Source organism: Lontra canadensis, unplaced genomic scaffold (assembly GCF_010015895.1).
Source record: "Lontra canadensis isolate GAN:19392208 unplaced genomic scaffold, GSC_riverotter_1.0 scaffold82, whole genome shotgun sequence".
Taxonomy (NCBI): Eukaryota; Metazoa; Chordata; class Mammalia; order Carnivora; family Mustelidae; genus Lontra; species Lontra canadensis.
Genome location: NW_022631076.1, coordinates 8,110,556 through 8,129,311, shown reverse-complemented (window position 1 = coordinate 8,129,311; position 18,756 = coordinate 8,110,556). Strand labels below are relative to the sequence as shown.

At 48.8% G+C, this 18,756-nt stretch overlaps 1 protein-coding gene across 4 annotated transcripts in view; it reads right to left on the bottom strand.

Annotated features, from left to right (window-relative positions):
- MYO5B (myosin VB) overlaps window positions 1-18,756 on the bottom strand; it is a 342,886-nt gene that overhangs the window by 111,266 nt on the left and 212,864 nt on the right. For all 4 annotated transcript variants that reach the window (XM_032882535.1, XM_032882534.1, XM_032882532.1 and 1 more), the window contains exons 9-11: window positions 16,197-16,306; window positions 10,622-10,887; window positions 292-373 (exon numbers count right to left, since the gene is read on the bottom strand). In XM_032882535.1, the coding sequence (XP_032738426.1) occupies window positions 292-373; window positions 10,622-10,887; window positions 16,197-16,306 (458 nt within the window). The remainder of the gene's footprint in view (window positions 1-291; window positions 374-10,621; window positions 10,888-16,196; window positions 16,307-18,756) is intronic.

Sequence of the window (18,756 nt, the reverse complement as noted above, 5' to 3'; positions counted from 1 at the left end):
TAGTAATCAACTGGCTTGCAATCCAGCAAATACCCCAGAAGCCCAGAATCAGGAGGTGGGGGAGTCAAAACCAAGGGGAGGTTCATTTACCTTCTGAACCCAGTTGCCCCATTCCTCCTGAGCAGCAGGGAATGCCTTCCCAAAGCTGGGGCACCCCCCAAGACACTAAGAGAAGGCTGGGGCAGAGCTAGAGCCCACTGGCCCTGGATGGAAAAGAAGTGCCCCCAGGCTGCTGCTCCCAGGGCGAGAGGTCCCCCCACCCAATGCCCTGGGTCCAGGAGCCCAGCCTACCGAGTTGAACTGCTGCTGCAACTTCTCGTTTGCATAGTTGATACAGAACTGCTCAAAGCTGTTGACCTCAAATGTCTCAAACCTACAGAATGGAAAGGGAGGACAAAGGGGCATTCGTCTTACCAAAGAAATCACTGGGACTTCCAATAAGGCTACTCTCATCTCCTCTCTCCCCCCATCCAGCTCCATCCTCAACTCCAGCACAGAAGTCCTTCACAAGCCCAGGAGGGGTGCCTTTTTCCAATTTACACAACAGCCCCCCATGGGCTGGCAGTGTCCCCCACCCAACGCAAATGAATCGCAATTTAGCCAATCCCCTATTAGAGAATGTTTTGTTTCTTTTCCTGATTTTTAGCTGCTATCAATGCTGGGAATGTTGTATATATGCATCTTTCATGGTTCTTTCTGTAGGATGCAACCATCTTAGTAGAATCACCGTGTCGGAATATGGTTTCTTTTTTTTTTTTTTTAAAGATTTATTGATTTATTTAACACAGAGAAAGAGAGAGAGAGAGAGAGAGAAAAGAATATGGTTTCTTACAAGGTAGAAGGAAATGAACTTCCAGAAAGGTGGAACCAATTCATGTTATCACCCCACAACCACCCCAGCCTCCCATGCATCCAACTGTCTGGTTGTTGTCCTAGTACTGGTTAAAGTTGTGGGTTTTTTTTTAATTCATTTCCATGAAGTTTGAGTTTACACACGATTCGAAGACAATCAGACGTGCAGCTTAGAAACTGGCAGGAGGGTGGAGAACAGCTGATTTGGGGGAAGCTGTGTAAGACCAGAGGCAGGAAGTCAGTAAGGCAATTATTACTGCAGTAATGATCCCAGAAGACCAATCGGGGCGTGGCTTAAGCCGGTAGTGACCGAGTAATGATAAAGGATCAAAAGACACTAAAGGAGGGACAAATGAGAGGGCTTCAAGTGACCAACGGGGCACAGAGGCAAGATTCACCCCCACAATCAAACAGACGTGGTAAAGCTCGCCAGGCCAGAATGATCTAGCATAATCAGCAGCATTAGCTACAAATGAGTGGGGCCATCTTGCACACTGGGTAGCATCATCGGGCTTAGGCAGTGGGGGGACAGAAATGTAGGAGGAAGAGGAGCCATTTTCTCATTCACACCACCGGCTGAATGAGCACTCAGCCCCCAATGCTTCAGGAGCTCCTCCTCACTCCATGCCCACAACAATTCCATGCTACAAGTGAAAGAAACGAAGGCACGGGGAGATGAAATCATCTGGTCCAAATCAAAGTCCGTATACAGAAGAGCCAGTATGTGAACCCAGGCAGTGATTTCTGAGGCCCAATTCTTAGTTTAAGAAAAGTTTCACTAAGAAAAGGAGGGAAAGACTGGGGAAGGGCAGTGGACAAGAATACTTCCCAGAAGAGGAGTGGGAGTATCAACAAGGGACATGGGGGGGGTGGATGCACAGGCTTCAGCCTTCCCATAACCTTACACTGTTACCCCCTCATTCTTCAGTATATACAACGAAAGTTTCTTAATCTTATATAAAATTATGTCAGTCTTCCCCAATAGACTGTACTCCCTAATTACCACTCCCAAATAGAAATGTCAGGGCTGTAGGCTGGTGGTATTGGAGAGGCAGCACCCAAGAGAGAATAAATGCATCAGACAGACAACAGGACCACGTTGGGGCTCAGAAAACATCAGGATTCTCACATCCACCTTCCCCACCCAAAATATAAAACATGGAGAAATGGAAAGTCCTTTTGAGATCAAAGGAGTCAACTGTTTGGAGACAACCATATTAAAATACAGCCTTCAGTCATGCCCACATAGGAGAAATAATTGTAAGTTAATCAAAGAAGACCAAGGATGGGAGCTGTGCTCCCGGCCGTGTGGGGGTGGGGGGGGTACTGTGCCTTCCAGTTCTCCTGCTGCCCTGGGGCCTCCTCAGTCCAGGGGATGGCCTTAGACATGGAGCTCTGTCACTTAGAACCTCATTTCCTCCCCCGCCGCAACCGTACCCCAAGACAGGCTGCTAACACCGTCAACCCCCCAGAGGAAACTTAATTAATAAAACCTACACGGAAAATAAAGGAGCCGCCCTAGCAAATGGCCAGAAAATAGCGATCGGGTGTACATGCAGGGCTAACTGAGCTCCACAGATAAAGGATTTAAGTATCTCCCACTTGTCATTTGTTAAAGGTTTATGTTGGTAGCACTCCACCAAGAACATCTCATTAATTTGAGATGGCCTAAAATTAGCTCATAATTCCCCTATTTCTAAGATATGATCTGGTAACAATTCCTCTGCCATCTAGTGTAATTACTGTAATGCCCGCTATAGGGCCAGAGATGAATGCAGGGTCTGGGTAGCTTGGAAAACGTCTAAGAGAATTGACCTCAGGAAGCCTCAGCCAGAGAGACAGGGCAACTTCTCTACAATAGGAGTCTATCTGTAGCAATTCTTCCCATCAAGAGATGATTTTTTAAAATAAACACAATGGATCAATTTATAGTTCACAGCATTAAACTGTCACAAAGAAATTTATATCCTAGAGGGAATTGGATTTCTCCTGTATAATCAATGTTGAGAATAGTTAGACCAGAATCCTTAGGTGGGAGGAAGGTCAGAATGCAGAATAAGACTTGATGCTGAGACCCAAGGTCTGAATTCACGGTGGTACAACCATTACCCCTACCTCTTCCTGAAACGTAGAAGAGGACAGAATTTCTTTCTGGTTCTGCTCCAATTTCAGGGTGTGGTAAGGGCCACAGAGGTCTCTAAAAATAAGGTAGTGTCTGCTGGAAAGTGAAACCACAATGAAAGGACGTCAACCAAGCCCTCTGAGTTCATTACTAACCTCCACAATCCTCTTGCTTCAGAGCAGAGGCCAGGCAGGACTTTCAAGGCTGGGGAAGACTTCTTCCCCTGGAACGTGGCTCAAAGGGACCCAACTTCTTATCTCAATCTCCTTTCTTTTTACCAAGATCTCGCTCTAGCCTTCTACCAAAGGTTAAAGGAAAAAATATGCATTGTAGGTTGGATATAGAGAGGGGACTGTCAGGGAATGGTTATTAAAGTTAGACAAGTCCCATCAAGGTCTTTTTCCCTCCTGAAGCCCAGGAAACCTCACAAGGGCACCCTGTGGTCTGTTCACGACGCCAACTTCTCTGATCTCTTTACTCAACCATCATGGGATGCTGGCTGTACCCTAGAACACCAGGACTTGAACTCTGTTCCTGTGCTTCTCTGGGCCTAGATGTCCCCACACAGGATTTGGCCTTCAGGGAAGGTACAGTACTAGGCACTGCTCACATCCCAAGGCCAAGAACAGTTATTCTTCTGGAGGACCTAAGTCCCAAGTCCACTTACTTTGCAGTGTGCTCCAATTCCCTGCTCCTCTATGTGCCAGGAACCTCAGTGCGGGACAGAAAAATGCCCACTGTATGGAAACCCTCTCCTAGCCCATCAGTCAACTGCCTCAAGGATTGCAAGGTCTGCGAAAGAGCTCTCAGGAAGACCACAGGAATCTAGTATATGCAGCCTTCCAGGAGATTTGATGCATTTATAGAACTTGAATGGCAGGTGAACTCAGAAGGGTGACGGCAGGTCAGAGAGAACTGTGACTTTATCTGAACCTTAAGAGTATGAATGCTCGTCTGCCTCTAGGCACAAGCCCAAGAGCTGTGTAAGAGAAATTCTGGAAGGTTGAGATGGACTTTAGAGCAATCTGAGTTACAAGGTTCTCCTGGGAGACTCAAAGATTCCAAGGCAAACCCAATGGCTTCAGGGATCTGTTAGATCTGACAATACTGGGGCCAGCCATGCATGTTTACCCTGAGGATGACATGCCCAGGGATTTCCTGAGCTGCCCACGTCTGGTCCACTGTTTATAGGCTTGAAGGAAAAGGCCACTGGCTTTTCCCCCTCCATTCACCATGAACCCTTTTCATACTGGTCAAAGAGGAGCTAGGTAGTCTTCTCTGAATAACTAAATTGGAACTGTAAGACCAACTCCAAGAAAATAAGACATCTGTTAAAATGAAGGCAAACATTGGACCTAAGAAGTTTACTTTAAATAGATCATTAAAGGCAACCTATGTACAGTAGGAAGCATTTGCAAATCATATTTCTGATAAGGAGTTAATATCCAGAATACACAAAGAGCCCTTACAACTCAACAACAAAAACCAAATAACTCAAAAAATAGGTGAAGGCCTTGAACATTTTTCCAAAGACAATATATGAAATATGATCAACATCACTAAATATTAAGAGAAATGCAAATCAAAACCACAAGGAGAGATTACTTCATACCTATCAGGAGAGCTACGACCAAAACCCTCAAAATAACAAGTGTTGTCAAGGATGTGGAGAAACCAAAACCCTTGTGTGCTATTGACAAGAATGCAAAATGGTGGGTCACTATGGAAAACAATCTGTAGGTTCCTCAAAAAATTAAAAATAGAATTGTCGTATGATCCAGCAATCCCATTTCTGGGCATATGTTGAAAAGAATTAGAAGAGATATTTGCACACCCTTGTTCCCTGTAGCATTGTTCACAATAACCCATGGCTAAAAGAAGCCTGAACACCCATCAGCAGAAGAATGGGTAAACAAAAGGTGGTGTATACACATACTAGAGCATTACTCAGCTTTAAAGGAAATTCTATCACAAGCTGCAACATGGGGAAGTCTTGAGGACACTGAGCTAACTCACAGAAGCCAGTCACAAAAAGACAAATGTTGTACAATTCCCCTTACATAGGCATCCAACGTAGTCCTAAGTCACAGAAACAGTGTAGAGTGGTGGTTTCCAGGGAAAAATGGGAGCTGCTCAATGGGTGTAAAGTTTTAGCCTTCCCCCATGAAAGTGCTCCAGAGTTCTGTTGTGTAACAATGTGAGTATACCTACCACCACTGAACCGTACATTTAAAAATGCTTAAGATGGCAGGGGCCGGGGAGGGGGATGCACCTGGGTGGCTCAGCCGGTTAAGCGTCTGCCTTTGGCTCAGGTCATGATCTCAGGGTCTTTGGGGTGGAGCCCCACGTCAGGCTCCCTGCTCAGAGGGAAGTCTGTTTCTCCCTCTCCCTCTGCCCCTTGCCCCGCTCCTGCTCCCACGCACATTCTCTCGCTCTCAAACAAATAAAATCTTTAAAAAAAAAAAAATGGTTAAGATGCTAAGTCTTACGTTAGGTGCTTTTCCAGCTACAGTTTTAAAAAATTATTTTAAAAACCCATATTATTGAAAAGCACTGAGTAGAGATGGATGCTAGTTTAAAGTCAGGAAATATCACAAGAAACAGAAAATAATGTGAGAGCTGAGGATAGAAAATCCCAGCAAGCATAAACAATGACTTTTGGAAAACTGAAAAGAAATAAAATACAATAAAAAAAAAAAAAAGAAAGAAAATCCCAGCAAACCCACTTCCTTCCTCCTGGGTCCTGCCTGCTCCTCTCCACTGCCCCCCCCACCCCTGCATCTCTTCCACTGTCCCTCTGCATGACGCATAACTCTCCTCCTCCCTCCACAGGTCTCCTAGTCCAACCGTCCTTGTCAAGAACGGGCCAGCCCCGGATGCCTGGGTGGCTCAGTGGGTTAAGCCTCTGCCTTAGGCTCAGGTCATGATCTCAGGGTCCTGGGATCGAGCCCCACATCAGGCTCTCTGCTCAGCAGGGAGCCTGCTTCCCCTTCCTCTCTGCCTGCCTCTCTGCCCACTTGTGATCTCTGTCAAATAAATAAATAAAATCTTTAAAAAAAAAAAAAAAAAAAAAAAGAATGGGCTGGCCGCAGCCAAAGCCCCTGCCACCCTGGCATGTCGAAGGCTCAAATCAAAGACAAATAACTAACTGCCTTTTTCCCAAATTGAAAATTGAAGCCATCCATTTCTTTTTGCCATGAGGAGAGGAGAGGAATGAAGGATTGCAGTTACAATTCCTCGAGCCTGGAGAGGCAGGTGCCGGTTAATGTAACATGAAAAGGAAAGCCCAGCCACAAGCTGCCTGGCTCTGTCCTATTCATTTCCACCCCCTGCCTGGTACAAAACGCCCGCAGGCAGGCAGGCAGGCAGCCACGTCACAGACCCTTGCTGAAGGGACGAGCTGGGCTCAGGTTGGCTAAACTGCTGCACGGGTATTGCTTGCTTTGCACTTTTCGGAGCTGAGGCAGAGGAGCAAGCTGGAGGGAAACCATCCCTCTTGCCAGGACACCGGGGGTCTGGGGAACCTGGGGACCTGGCCTCTGAGCAGCGGCTCCCCACCGTTGTGCCATTTATGTCGGGGCTCACAGCCTTTCCTACCGTCCGGACCACCCGTCAGAACATCGTGTTAGCGGTGGGGTGCCTATGTATGATGCTGGTCAGTGCGCTGTTTTCTTATCTACAAAGAGAGTATTCACTCTGGCAGTGGATTCTGTAGTAACATTTTAAACATTTATGGAAAATTCTGGAGCGGTTCACCCACCCTACAGAACTCTCTTCCATTGTTTCCAGAAAGAGCTTGACTGGTGAGCCAATAACTCCCTGAACAGGGGCTAGAGTTCATCTGGGGACAGTTACCCCACTAATTACTAATTAGTGTCTCCCTGTTGGGGAGGGGGTGGCAATCCCACTCTCATTGGCTAGCTTCACACATTTCTAACCTGATTAAGGGAAATAATTCCTTATTCCTTTCTTATTAACGAATGGGGCTTAATATATTCAGAAGCACATCCCCACCATCCTTTGCATTCTTTCTAGCTTCCACATGTCGCCATTTTTGTTCACAGATGTCAAGAAAGAAGACAATCAAAGACTAGGTCATCCCAAGGGCATCTTCTACGTGCACCACGTCTCCCCCGCCTAGGGCTGAGACACAATGAGACCATGAAGAAATGCTCTCTCCCTCTCCAGCGTTTGGTGGTCAGGGATTTGGATAGAAAACTCAAAAAATAAAATCATTCTGGACTTTTCTGAAGTCATGGAGGATGAATTGTCCTTAGAATCACTTCCCCTAGTTACATTATGAACGAAGCATAAAGACAGGAATCAGTTTGGCAGTTGGGGGGGGGTGTTGGTTGGAGAAGACAACAGGTGGAAGAGTGTCAGGTGTGACATCCGACCCAGATAACGGAGGGATGGCCACACTAAAAAAAGATCCAGCAGCTTTCTGTAAGATATCTGAAAGTCCATCGAAAAGGAGACAGATACCAGGATTGCAAAAGGGAGAGGACAGTAAACAGCTCCATTCAAGGTCAGCCCAGACTCCCATCCATCACTGTCCTTTTCTTCCAGACGAAGAAATGATGTCTCTGACCAGACGGAGCAGACACAGTACCACAAGTCCAAGTGATCTGCTTGCTGGTGGTGAAGTTTTTGGTTCTAACCTCCTAAGAGTTCATTACATGCCTTCTGGCCAGAGAAGAGAGCCTCGGCCAGCACAAATTCTTAACAGCAATTTCTCGGCAGACTCGCACTGCTGAGGAGCATGCTTACGGACATTCAGGCAAAGTGTCTAAGTGCTTTCTTGGCAACAGATGGCCCAGACAGCCAGCCAGCTCGCTAACTCTGAGCCTGCCCCAGCTCTAACTTGCCATCTTGCGCTCTGCCTCGAGGGCATGAACGCGCCACTCCACGGCGCATGTGTCCGTGTCCGGCATTGGACCTCTGCGAAGGGAGGGTGCCTTGCTGTGACAACAGGACTACTTTGCAGCACAGTGTGGAAAACGAAATGAGCTCCTAAGAACAAGGATTTTAAAAAGAAAACAAGACAGCACAGCATGTCTGAAGGAAGCACGAAAGGTAGGAAACTTCTCAAGTACCTGGCCCGTGGCCCTACCGTGGAACCCCGAGGAAGCCAGGGCCACTCCAAGAGGAGAGGGGAACGCACGGATCAGGAGACTGAATTCTTGGGACCCCCACCTCATCACAGGCTCGATCTCCTCAAACCACAGACAAGCCTTCCCTGAAATCAATTTCTCCCCTCTGGGTAGTCACAGGACTTGAGAAGAACAGACTCAATGATGAAAAAGGTAAACAGCAAATAGAAGCACAAAATCCAGCTTGCCCGAGCCCAGCGGCATCTCCAGACCCAGCAGCGTGACCGGCCAACAAGGAGCAAAGCCTCTCACTGCAGATGCCGGGGAGGGAGGGAAGGCCGTGGTGCCACGAAGACAGCAGGGGACCATGACAGTGGTGAGTAGCGGTAGTACAAAAGTCACGATGTTTTGTTTGTTTAATGTTCAGTTAGCCAACATATAGTGCCCATCATTAGTTTTTGATGTAGTGTTCAACAATTCCTTATTTGAAGTCATGATGTTTTCCCATGCTATTCACAACACTGAGCCTACCTGTTCGTCTTCCCTGATCAAAAACCCAGTAAATTAGATTCTTGCCCAGGTAAAGTCAGGGAATCGGGTCAAATGCTGTGGCCTGGGTTTCTCTAGGTCTTTTCAGAAGGGAGCATGAAAGGTCAGATTTTCAGGGGAACCCAATTTCCTGAAAATACTCATGGTGAAGAGAATAACGGAATTACTGACAGCAAGGAGGAAGGTTCCCAGCCTAAGAAATGCTCCGTGCTCTCCACAGAGAAATGGGAGGGGCTGAGCCCAAAGCAGGCACTCAGTGGCCAGGAGAAATGGTCTGGACCCAGCCACTCAGATAAAATCCCAAACAGCCTGGAGAGGACGCATCCGTCTTCTTCCTGCTCTCGGTGATGCCCCACTGTCGTCTCACCAGCTAGTAGGCTTCCCTGCCATGCTTCGCTTTTTCCCAACATCATGACAGTGCTCCCGGGTCCCAAAGCTGCTGCCCCCACCTCCCGTATTTTACTCCCTCCCTTTAAAAGATCCAGTTCAAACGCCACCTTCCACATAAAGCTTTCCCTGACAGTGCCAACGAGCATGCCCTCTCCTGCCTTGACACTCATCCCACACTGAGTGTCCAAACCTTCAAATGGACTCTGCTAGAATTTCTTCGGTTGCCTCTTGTATTATGTGGCTCATGTATGTGCATTAGTTCCTCAGCACGAGGCCTTTGTGATGCCAGAAGTCAAGTCTCCTCCTTCCATGTGCTCCATACCCTGCAACACGGTTCGATCAGAAACCCGACCGTGAACAAGTGCAGCAGAGCTCTAACGAGGACAGCCAATCTCTGCATGGGGACGTGGCCACTTCTAGGAGGTTCCCTTTGCTCTAGTCTCAACATAAGCCCATCAGCCCACTAAGCAGTTGTTTCCACCAGAGCAGCCCTGTTCTTAGAACTCTGCACTTCCACGGATCTGAACTTCTATTTTAAGACAGAAGCCATAACCTTCTGTGATATAAACACCCAGGAGGATTCAATCTATAATTAGCTTAAAGAAGGCAAGACATTGATCATAAAAAATGTGCAAAGGAGGTTGCAGATCAGGACGCAGAACTTCAAAGAACTCTAGAAGGATCTGGGAAGGACCTCAGAGAGACTGTGGCTCAATGCTTTCCTTCCAGCTAGGGAAACAAAAGACCAAAAGGAGGCTGTGAGGTGTGGAGCGAGCTGGGGCCAGCCGTGAGTCACCACCCCTGTCTTCTGACGCCGAGTCAGGGAGATTTTCCGCTGAGCCATGTTGCCTCTCCCTGTAGAAGACGCCGTTATAAATAACAGTCCTTGCCATTAGGCTAGAATTCTGAAAGGAAGAGAAGCCTCAAGAATGACCGCACACGAGTCTCACAGTGCTGGACAAAATCGTGGTATTATAATAACCATCTTGATGGGGAACACAGTGAATGAGGTCAGATGGTAGATTTGAATAAAACAGCTGAGACACAAAGCCTGAAATTGCGTTCAGAGCAGCTTCTGGTCCAGTTCCGGGCAAGACCCTTCGCTCGCCAGGCCTGTTTCCCAGTTGTGAAGACGGATGTGTACAGGGCTTCTCCATGCAGGAGCTACTGGGGTACTGAAAGGGGCCACTCTTCCTTGGAACCGTCTTCCATATTGTCGGACACCTAGCATCCCCAAATTCAGGCCACTAGGTGCCAGTAGAGACCCCAGTCGCTGTGACAACCAGAAAATGCTGCCACGTGTCACACTCCCTGGATGAGAATTGGGAAGCAAGGTCCCCAGCCAACTCTGAGATGTTAGCAGGAAGACACAATCGGGGCACCTGGCTGGCTCAGTCGGTTAAGTGTCTGCCTTCGGCTCAGGTCATGATCCTAGGGTCCTGGGATCGAGCCCCACATCGGGCTCCCTGCTCTGCGGGGACCCTGCTTCTCCCTCTCCCTACCCCTACTCGCATTCTTTTTTGCTCTCCCTTTAAATGTTTTGCTTGTTTGCTTGTTTAAAAAAAGGACGACACAGCCATCAGGTGGAGGGAGAGGAGGCCGGGCGCGGGCCTACCCGTAGATGTCCAGGACTCCGATGAAGGAGTGCTGCTTGAGGGCGGTGTGCAGCGCCTTGTTGACGTGCTCCACGATCCAGCCGAAGAGCTGCGCGTAGATGTGCTTGGCCAGGGCACTGCGCGCGTTGGCCACCTGCTGTGGGGACATGGTCTTCACGTAGGTCTCAGAGGTGGTGACCAGCTTGCGGTGGCAGAGCCAGTGCACCATCTGGCTGTGCTCCACCCCTAGCAGCCGGCAGAAGTCGTTCAGGTGTGCGTCCTGGGGCTGGAAGAGACGCGGAGGAGGGCTTCAGGAGGGAGCGGAGGGCAAGCCTGAGACCGTATCCTGCCCGCCACCACCCCGAGCCAAAATGAGCCCCTCCCCCAGCACCGCAGACCCACATCGCCCCTCGCCACCCCTTGCCGCAGCACCAGCAGGCTCACGCACTCCCACACCACTAAGCGGAGGGACAAGAAGGCCCCCAAGCGTGTTGGTGCAGCTGATCGTTACACTGAAGGATGAGGGCTTTGCAAAACAAAAGCTTTCTCAACTTTTCCTCTGCCCTCCTCCATGGCCAGCCAGCTGCCAAGTCACAGGCTGGAGAGAATTCCTTGAGTGAAGGGAGCAGAATGAGAACTGATAGCTTAGGGATGGATAAATCCATTAGGAATAAGGAGCCAGAAGGCAGCAGGAACCATACAAAGCAGCAGATGCAGAATCACAGTAAGTGTACGGTTTCCATCTGCAGAGTCCCGCGTGCAGGGCTGAGCCCACAGCCTGGAAAGACGTCCTCACGGGCAAGCATTACCCTTGACCAGCTGCACCCGGTCCGCCAGCTGCATGTTCTGGAATGAGCACAGAGCTGAGCCAACGGGACCTCCTTCCCCACACTGACACTGCAGTGCTCTGAGCAGACTTTACCGCACCTTAGCCTCAGGGATAGTAAGTAACACACACTTGGTGTTCTACTCTTCGAGCCCTTCCTGCCTGGGGATAGAAGCCCATCAATGTGGAAAGCGAGGACAAACAGCAAGAACGGAGAACAAACTGTGACTGGAGAAGAGCCACTTGGAACATTGCAACTGGTAATACCTCCCTTTTAGAGCTGGAGAGAAAACTAGGAATTCCTCCTCCTGAAAACCCTTCTCTAGAGAGATAAGCAGCACCTTCCACCCAGCATACCCAGCTGCCTCCAATCTCGACGCTCATTTACCCAAAGTACCCATCATACCACCTGGCCTTGCGGTCCCCAGTAAGCACGTCCCCCGCAGGTCTTGTCTTCACTTCACCCCCATGGGTAAGTCACATACTCCTTGCTCTGCACTCAGGGCACCCCACAACCCCCCCGTTCTTTGCTATCTCATCTAAATGCCCTCCCCCCACCCGGAAAGCAGATAACCAAACCACAAGCTTGCCAGATTGCTTATTAAGTCTCAAGCAGAAAGGGAATCCTTCAGAACACGATGTTGCCACCTTCTATAATGGCCCTAAATTGCCTTCGCTTTTGGGACTCATTTTCTGATGAGGCTGCTGTGGAGGATCTAAATGAGAGTTTGAGCGTTCAATGAAAATTAACGCAGATAACTGTACCATTTCCTCCTTAACACCATTTCTCCAGGCCAGCTTTTTTTTTTCTTCTACAGATATTTAAAATCCATCTACCCAAAGCAAACACAATTACAAAATAATAGAAAGTCAGAGTAGGAAAGAACCTCCCAGTAAGGCCAGTGTTCTTCCAAATGCGGTCTGTGGAGCAACAGCTACAAAGCACTTTAATGGGCTTTACCTAACAACAGGGGCCCAGGGATGCCACCAGGCTAGACACAGCTGAAATGGTGTATTAACGGACCCTGAGAGCCCCAGGAGACATATTTTATGCAGCATTTCCTGAACTTTATTGACCAAAGAACCCCTAGCTTCTTAAGAAATTGCCTAGGGCTAAGGTTCCCAGGAAAATTCCTTGGGAATCATCATTCTAACCTAATCCCTCTTATTTTTCAGGTGAAGAGGATGGAGGGGTGGGGAGGTAGCCCTGACTGTGGCCCAGAGCTCCTGATCCAGCTGGGAAAGAGAGTCAGCTTGGACTGGGTGGGGAGGATAAGGCCCTCCATCTTTTCACACAGCAGGCGGGGCTGCCATGGCTCCTTGTCCTGATGGACAGCATTTCTCTTGGTGGCAGCCTGCACCTGCCCACCTCCCCCTGCCGTACCCCCCCCCCCCCCCCCCAAGAAAGCCACCTTCAGTGCTGTTAAATGCCTGGGACTGCCTGGCAGGCAACAGGTTCAGAGGTGGTGAGAGTTCAACTTCTCAATCTGACCTACTTCCAAGGCGTTCTTAACTGCTTGGCATAGCGTTACCACTGGATTCCCTGACCTGCAGATGGCCTCCCAGCAGCCGACAGGACGGCTCGAGGCCTGCCCCCTGGAGCCCTGCCCCCCCACCCAGCACCTCCCCGGGGAACGCAGTGGAGACAGAAGCTCATGTCCTGGCACTGTTTGATGCTCACCTCAGGACGGGCTCCCGGCTGCTGCGGTGGCATGGGACTTGTCCCTCTGTTACCCCTTCTGACTGTTGATGAAAGGTGCTAACTGCGACTGACTGAACATCACGTAATTACATTAGGCTTAATTAAATGATGCTAAATCCATTAAAAATGGCCAGCATCATAGGTAGATTAGGTTTTGTGGGCCCATATTGCCAAACTCAAGAAACAAATTGCCTCTGGTGCCCAAGTAATTGCACTCTGTTGCCTCTCCAAGGTAACTCTGGCAGTCGCAAACACAGCTTAATGCTTTAATTAAAAATCAAAACTACAAAGCAGAAGGCATACTGCGTCTGGACAGACAGCCTTTCCAGCAGGAGGCCCACCCTCTGCGCCAGAGGAATAAACCAAAATCCATCCAAGAGAGACTTTCACCAGCAACCACTTCATGAAGACTTCCTGCACACACTGTGTGCCCAGCTCTGGGCTTGGCACCTGCTGGGGGACCCTGGCCGGGGAGGGTGGCCCAGCTCCAGAATGGCAGTGGTTCGGGGCTAACGGCACTGGCTGGGGCCCGACATGACCATTAATAGTCATTAAGGTCTTTCTGGGCCTTAGTTTTTCCCCACCCTGTGAAGTAACAGGAATGTCCACAAGGTCCACTCTGTCTCCAACAAATTGTTGGGGATGAGTCAAGAGTGACGGGAGCCTCGGGCTAAGGTAGGTCATATCAGCCCCCGCTCCACAGATGAGGAAGCAGACTTAGGTTAGCTATCAAGAAGCAGCAGAACCAGGATTTAACCCTTGTTGTCCTGACTCACAGTGAGTTCTCTGCATAGTCTCTAATCGGAGAACAACGTGAGGCCAGCCTAAGCCAAGTTCCTGTGCTCAAAGCCCTGACTTCCTGGGGTGTCTGGGTGGATGGGGCCCCACATCGAGCTCCCTGCTTGCAAGGAGTCTGCCTTTCCCTTTCCCCCTGCCCCTCCCTCCCACCCATGCTCACTTGTGTACTCTCTCTCAGATATATAAAATCTTTAAAAAAACAAACAAACAAAAAACCTGACTTCCTGTTATTGAGAGACAGGGCCTGCTGCCCCATTTAGTAACAAAACCTCTACCTGTCAGCTTCCTCCGTCTTCTCCCTAAAGCACTACCCATGCCCTCTGTCCAGTCTTCTCCAATTTGTGTCTTGGTATTCACCTTCATATAGTCTTTATAGAAACACTGGTGGGTGCCAGTGTGTGTCAGGGTTGGAAGGTCACCCTGCCAGACCGGACATGGCCTCCTACACCAGACACACCCTAGAGTTTAGTGGGGGAAACCAGCACTGAGCAAAAATCCACTAATCAGGCACCTACCAGGGGCTGGGCACTGACCGTCCCAGCTGCTGGAGTTACAATAATTCACCAACAGTAGCTGCCTTCATAGATTGTGATGTTTCATGAGGGGAGAGACGTGCAATAACCGCCCCCCCTCCATGGAAAATGTAAAATTACAACCAAGCGCAGCACCATGGAGAACAGGCACAGGTGTTGTAAGAATCCACAATGGGGGGGGGGGGCAGGGTATTGGGTGAGTTGGAAAACCAGGGAATATGTGTCACCTTTCCTGTATCTCACTGACCCAAACCAGGAGTTTCTCAAAGCACACGTCCTTAATCTCACCTCTCCCTGACACCAGGACATACACGGCTCCCTAAGGAAGCAAGAGGCATTTACTGGAGTATGCATGGGGGTTAGGCACCCTTAATATGCCTTCCTCACAAGGAGAAAGACATGGGAGCAATACTTCCCCAGCCCGAAGGCCTCAGAGTCGGCGGGTGGGGCGGGGGCATGTGGCCTGCATGGAGGCCCACTCCTCATCCTGCTAGGGTCCAGGATCTCCTCGCACAACGTGGGCTCTCTCTTAATACAGTCACTGCCAATCTCCCTGCCCATCCAACACACACACCCAGCATCGTCTGTGGTCTCCCACACTGCTCAAGCTCCAGCATTCCCTCCTTCCTCACTGGGCCCAGGCACTTGAGCCTCAAAGCTCTCCTCAGGTAGCAGATTCCATGTTGAGGATGCCTTGATGGGCCCAGGAGACCCTCTGCCCCCAAGACCATTTCTTTTTCAGGAACAATATATGGGGCAAGGGTCCTCTCTCTAAAGGCAGGACTGGTTTCAACTTCTGATAAGCCCTAACTGTAGGCAAAAAGCAGGAGGTTAATAAATATTTGTTCAATTGAAAAAGCATCAGTTGTGAGTGGCATTGACACAGGCCCACGTTCATATTCTACAGTGCTGTCTTGTGTCTTTTCCCAGAGTCCGGGTTTCTAAATTCTAAGTCGTTGGCAATAAGAATCCTCCTTTGGACCTCCCCAGGACGCAGCCACTAAGGGGTACAAGAGAGGTGTCTAGTCAGCAACCGCAGACTCACTTACTCAAGGTGGGAACACCAGTGGGGACCTAGCCGGACACACACAGCAGAGAGCACACCCTAGCCGCTGACTATAGGACCACACATCTCCACCATCTCCCACATCTAACCACTTAGACATTGTGTACCTGGCACATATCTGATGCTACACTGGGCACCAGGAAAGTAAGTCACTGTGAGCATTAATGGAATCATTCACAATTTGCCATACTTTCATAAAGGTGTGTCAATGTTCTGCATCGTACTGCCAGAATCTTGCCAAGCAGGGTTGTCTTTTGTCTACCCAATTACACTGCAAGCTCCGTGGAGACAGTCACCAAATATGCTGTCCAGCACTCCATCTCCTTATTGCGCGGACCTCAGTGGGGAGCTCAGAGAGTACTCATGGATGGAGAACACTTTGTAGAATTCCATGGACCTCAGGGTCCTTGGAAGAGCAATCCATAAGAAAAAGAATTTATTCAATAGCCACTAAATTCCCTGCCCTTGGTGATAGAAATTTGATGGCAGCCGATTTGAAAAGGATTTGTTCTTTTAAAATATTATCAGCAAGAGAACAGAAACCATAACTGTTAAGAATAAATAACCTATGAGTGTCCTCTGAGTGTAAAGACACATTTCAGTTGTATCAAACTCTTAAGAGCAGAGCAAATTGTGTATGTTTTATCTTGGGTGCTGGTGTGCGACTTACTGATACGCTACAGGAATCGCCATCACGTTCAGCCTGAATCTCCACGTTTCCAAGGTGCAGGATAGAAGCAATTATCTTAAAAATGCTTATCTGATGGGACTCTCTCACTCCTGGGGGGAAAAGAAAGGAATGAATGACACTCAGCCTCCCTGGTAGGATAGAAAGGACATTTTACCCTTTTTTAAAGGACTTTAAAAAAGTTTGATTTTTCCTTTCTGGGCCAATGACTCCTAAAGTGATCCAGGCTCCTCACCACGTAATTACCAGTCATAGTAACAGCTCCGAGGGCAAAGGGGCTCCCTGGACTAAAAGGGAAATATTCGCGCTCTGATTGTCCCGATCAAACCAGATGGGTTATGCTACCATTTTAACTTCTCCAAGAGCAAAGGAGAAACAGCAATCATGCAGACTCATTTTAAACTTCATTTCAACCAAATACTTTATGGATGTTTTTATGAGTTTAATAAGAATGGTCATTTATCTGCAGTCATTTCTCTCGGAACATAATAACCAGCAAACATCTGTGTCCCACATCCAAAGTACCGATGGGGGGAGGAAGAGGGGGCCCTTCTGGGAGCACTGCTGGAGGAGCTGGACGGCCAGCTGGCTCTCGGCCACCGCTGAGCAGGGCCACGCTCCACGCCCCCTCACGGGTCCGGACACATCGAACCTCGAACTGCCGGAGCCAACAGCTGATGCCGCGCTGACTTGAGCACGGGAGTCATCAATGACCTGGACCGTCTCTTAAAACTTATATTTAGCTTTAAGAAATTATCATTGCTTTTTGAAGTATGAAAGACCAAACCTACAAAAAAAAGGCTGCAGAGTAACAGAACACCAGTCAATCTAACACTCAGTTTAAGAAATAATACAGTGGTCTCCCACATTTCTCTCCAGATGCATTTATTTTAAAGGCAATAATTTATACAGCCTTAAAAAAGTGTCACCTATAGTAACTGGGAGGTAAAGATGGACTATCCTGGGATGAAAAACTATCCACAAAGTGGACAACCCAGGCATGAACTAGACAGATTCACTCTAGACTTCACCAGTGACAAATGACTATTACACTGTGTAAGTGTCATAGGGGCTGGGATTTACTTTTCAAATTTTTTATAAAAAGTTTCCAAATAGACAAAGAAATAACAATATAATGAATCCCTGTTCTTGCCTTGGCATACAGGTGCTCAGAAACAGGAATAATGGAACTGAACTGACGACAGTTACACAGACGGCAAGTACTCCCAAATGTCTACAGAGATGTACAAGTCACTGAAATGTCTGGCTTTGTTTAACCTAATTAAAAAGAAAAAAACAAAAAAACTAAAAGAAATGGAGGCCAAAAAATTTAGGGTCACTGAGTAAGACTGAAAAAGACGAAGACAGGTTAAAGCCAGAGGTTGGTGTCCCCAGACAAGATGGGGGTTTGGTGGTGGTTCACCTACGTGGGGAGTAAAGTCCTGGGCTTCAATCCGAGCTCGTGCATCCTGCTCTCAACTAGGTCCTACTAGTCAGCAAGTGGGTTTTGGACCATCCCAAGAGTGACAGATCACTTCTCTCTCCTTCACTCACTCTTGGGAGCAAATGCTTTGTCCATTGTCAAAGCCTTCACCACACAGTCATGGTAGGAATTTAAGTAGTAGATACTGAAGGACTACTGAATCCTAACAACAGTTAGGATCGCTGCACTATACTGACCAGAAGCCCCTTCTTTATAAACTATCCTAATAAGCGGTACTCCACTATGACAAGCAGAAAACCGAAACTCAGAACTGAAGGAGTAAAGCAGTATTTATCATCTTGTCCTTTAAGAAAATGTGTGAGTAAAAAGTAGATGTCTTTATTGAAAAGTAGGGAAGAAAGGCTTATTTCAATAGATTTTCCTGTGCCATTTGCTTCGTGAACGACAGCACCCGGCCTCCCTGGAGCCTTGGAGGGAGCTGCCTGCTCCTTGGACCCGCACCCGCCCACTGCCCACAGCAGCCGCCAGGGGCGGCCTCCTGCCTCCGGCCAACAGGGCAGACTGGTCTCCTGCTCAGCAAGTCCCCTCCAAAACTGCTCCCCAACTGAATAAAGGGATTCTGGGACATTGGCGAAGTCAAGGGTGTCAGTCATCGATCTATATCTCTCGATCTCAAATCCGCCCCGCTGTGGGATACTGGAGCGAGACCCGGTGAACATTTCCCCTTTGCCCACCGACAGAACAGCCAGCTTGGCCAAAGACCTCCGCAGTGACCGAGCCATGCAACAGCAGCAAGAGGACGTGTCTGTTCTCGGTTCTTGTCCTCCACCATTCTGATTAATCACGGCAGCATAGCCAGGCCCCGGACGGGCCACTGCGGTGCCCTTAGGCCATGCTCTCTACATTAGCAGCTGCCTCTGAGAGCTTCTGGTCCCAGCACGTGCTGTGGCGAATGCAGGCTGCCTTGCAGACCAGCCGTGGTCCACGCCCTCTGGCAGGATCCCTCACGGGCAGGCTTCCTGATCCTGCAACCACACGCTCCTGGAAGGGGCTGGAATGTCCGCCCAGCAACAGTGCCTCTATCTGCTGCTCTTCCTT